Below are 2,232 nucleotides of genomic sequence, written 5' to 3'. Positions count from 1 at the left end.
CGCCGGGCAGCTAACCCAAACAAAGGAGGAAGTGCCAGCGGAGGACCGGGCCGCGGCCCACACCGAAGGAGGAGGAGGCGGCTGAAGAGGAGAAGGGAGGAGGAGGAGGAGGCACCCGCCGCTGCCGCCGCCGCCGCCGGGCCGGCTGGGCTCGCGGACGCGGAGCCGTCGGCCCGGGGCCGCACGCGCCTGCGGGGAGCAGCGACCCCTCCCAGCCCGGGCCGCGCCGGGAGCTGTCAGGGAGGGAGCCGCTCGGACTTGGAGCTGGGCGGCCGCCGGCGCTGCCTCCCGGCCCTGCCCTCGCTACCCCACCCCCGATGCGGCGGAGCCGCCGCCGTGACCATGCAGCCGCCGCAACAGCCCTACGACTTCTTCAGCGAAGAGAACCACCCGAAATGGCGCGGACTCTTCGTCCCGGCCCTGCGCAAGGTCAGTGACGGGGAGGGTGGGGGGGGGGCGGCTCTGTCACCTTCGGGCCGGACTCGGCGACGCGTTCCTGGAATCCACGTTGCGGCCCCTGGGGGACATCGAGTGCGGCGGGCGCATCTGGTGGCCCCGAGGCAGGTGCTCCTGCCCCTGCCCCTCCTGCGCTGGCCGGCTGACCCCCGGGGGAATAAGGACCCCGGGCTGAGCTTCCTACCCCTCTTGGAGGTGTCTGTCCTCCTAGAATCTGTGCTGTTTTCCCCGCCCCATCACTCTCCCATTATGGTAACAAGTTTCTTGGCTTTCCTCAACTTGGCCAGTGGCATCCAAAGGAACCTTTTGTGAATTTGGTTTCTTGATTCTGCAAAGTTTATTATTTTAAATTTAGGATTCTAAAATTGTCTCCTCCCTCCCCCAACATCCGCAGTAGATTTTCTTTCTGTTGGTTTCAGCTGTCCAATTTGTTATTCGCAGAATGTCTTGACAGTGTTTTAGAAAAATTTCTTAACACATTTACGGGCAAAATGGCAACTTTTGATGAAGTTCCTTGAAGCACTTTTCCAGGCTGTTTGCTTTTTTGAGAGTATCCATCTATTCCCTGAACCAGTATTATTGTAATAACATGTATGTGTTTCACATGTCAGTTGAGTCAAGTACAATTCTCATTATCCACTTCTCTTTAAATATGTATACTTTTAGTTTACAACATTCAGTTCCACAATCCCTTGAGTTCCCAATTTTCTCCCCATCTCTCTCCTCCTCCCTCCCCCCTTTCCCTGTGGTGGCATGAAATCCAATAAAGGTTCTGCAGATGAATCGTCACATTAAACGTTAGTCAAGTTGTAAAGAAGAATGATAACCAATGGAATGAACATCGAAAAAAAAAAAAGGAATAAAACAAAACAAAAAAGAGAGAGAGCAAGTAGTTTGCTTCAGTCTGCATTCAGACTCTATAGTTCTTTCTCAGGATGTGGATAGCCCTTTCCATCAGGAGTCTTGGAGTTGTCTTCTAACCTTGCATTTCTGAGAAGAGCCCAGTCTATCGAAGTTAGTCATCACAGATACTATGTGTCTGTAGTTGTGTACAAAGTTCTTCTGGTTCTGCTCTCCTCACTCAGCATCTCGTTATGACTTCTTAAAGAAAATTTAGAGTAGCCCTTCCTTGCTTTATTCCTATAGTTCCAAATCTATGTGTTCATGCAGATTTCTTTTACAGAATTTGTTCACTGACTCTATTAGGTGTGAGTAAAACTTCGAATCATTTTGGAGGGAACATAAGCAGCCATTGAACCCTAGATAACATTTTCCCTGTAAATGATGTCAGGCTATATTTGTGTTTCTAGGTAGGCTTCAACACTGATAATTCCTCATTAATATTTAAGAGGCCTCTACATCTTCTAGAATAACTTAGATCAATTCAAGACCTAAGATAAATTGAGATATATAAATTGACCTATAAATTGAGATAGGATAATAAACTCTAGGATAGGCTTATATGAAATTTTTATGAGTAATTGTCTTGAAGTTAAATATTAAAGCAGTTCTTGTACAAAAAATTTACAAAGCACTTGAATTACATACACTATTACTTGATAAATTCATAGGGTTCCAGATTTTCAATGATCTTAATCCCGGTTTAGATAGATTCCCTGATCAAATTCTGATCTTAGTTCTTGAACTTTCCTTGAACCTCTCCATTCAGCATCAGGATCTCAGTGCTTTATTCTCCCTCTTCCCTCTCTCCCCTTTTCTTCCTTCCCTCTTGTAGCAGCAAGCACCCCAAGCGTCCTCAGGGTTTGCAGCTACCAC

General features: G+C 48.2%; 1 protein-coding gene across 1 annotated transcript in view; it reads left to right on the top strand.

Moving 5' to 3' along the window:
• The first annotated feature begins 222 nt into the window (after positions 1 to 222).
• Positions 223 to 2,232, top strand: part of SOS2 (SOS Ras/Rho guanine nucleotide exchange factor 2) — a 109,509-nt gene continuing 107,499 nt past the window's right edge. Inside the window, exon 1 of the mRNA XM_069082324.1 lies at positions 223 to 429. Coding sequence (XP_068938425.1) covers positions 343 to 429 — 87 coding nt within the window. The 5' untranslated portion in view covers positions 223 to 342. The remainder of the gene's footprint in view (positions 430 to 2,232) is intronic.

This window comes from Petaurus breviceps, unplaced genomic scaffold, assembly GCF_028583685.1.
Source record: "Petaurus breviceps papuanus isolate PSGF00001 unplaced genomic scaffold, PetGlider_PUasm1.0 164, whole genome shotgun sequence".
In the NCBI taxonomy this organism is placed as follows: domain Eukaryota; kingdom Metazoa; phylum Chordata; class Mammalia; order Diprotodontia; family Petauridae; genus Petaurus; species Petaurus breviceps.
Note: the sequence above shows the minus strand (reverse complement) of the source record. Positions and strands in the feature narration are given on the sequence as shown.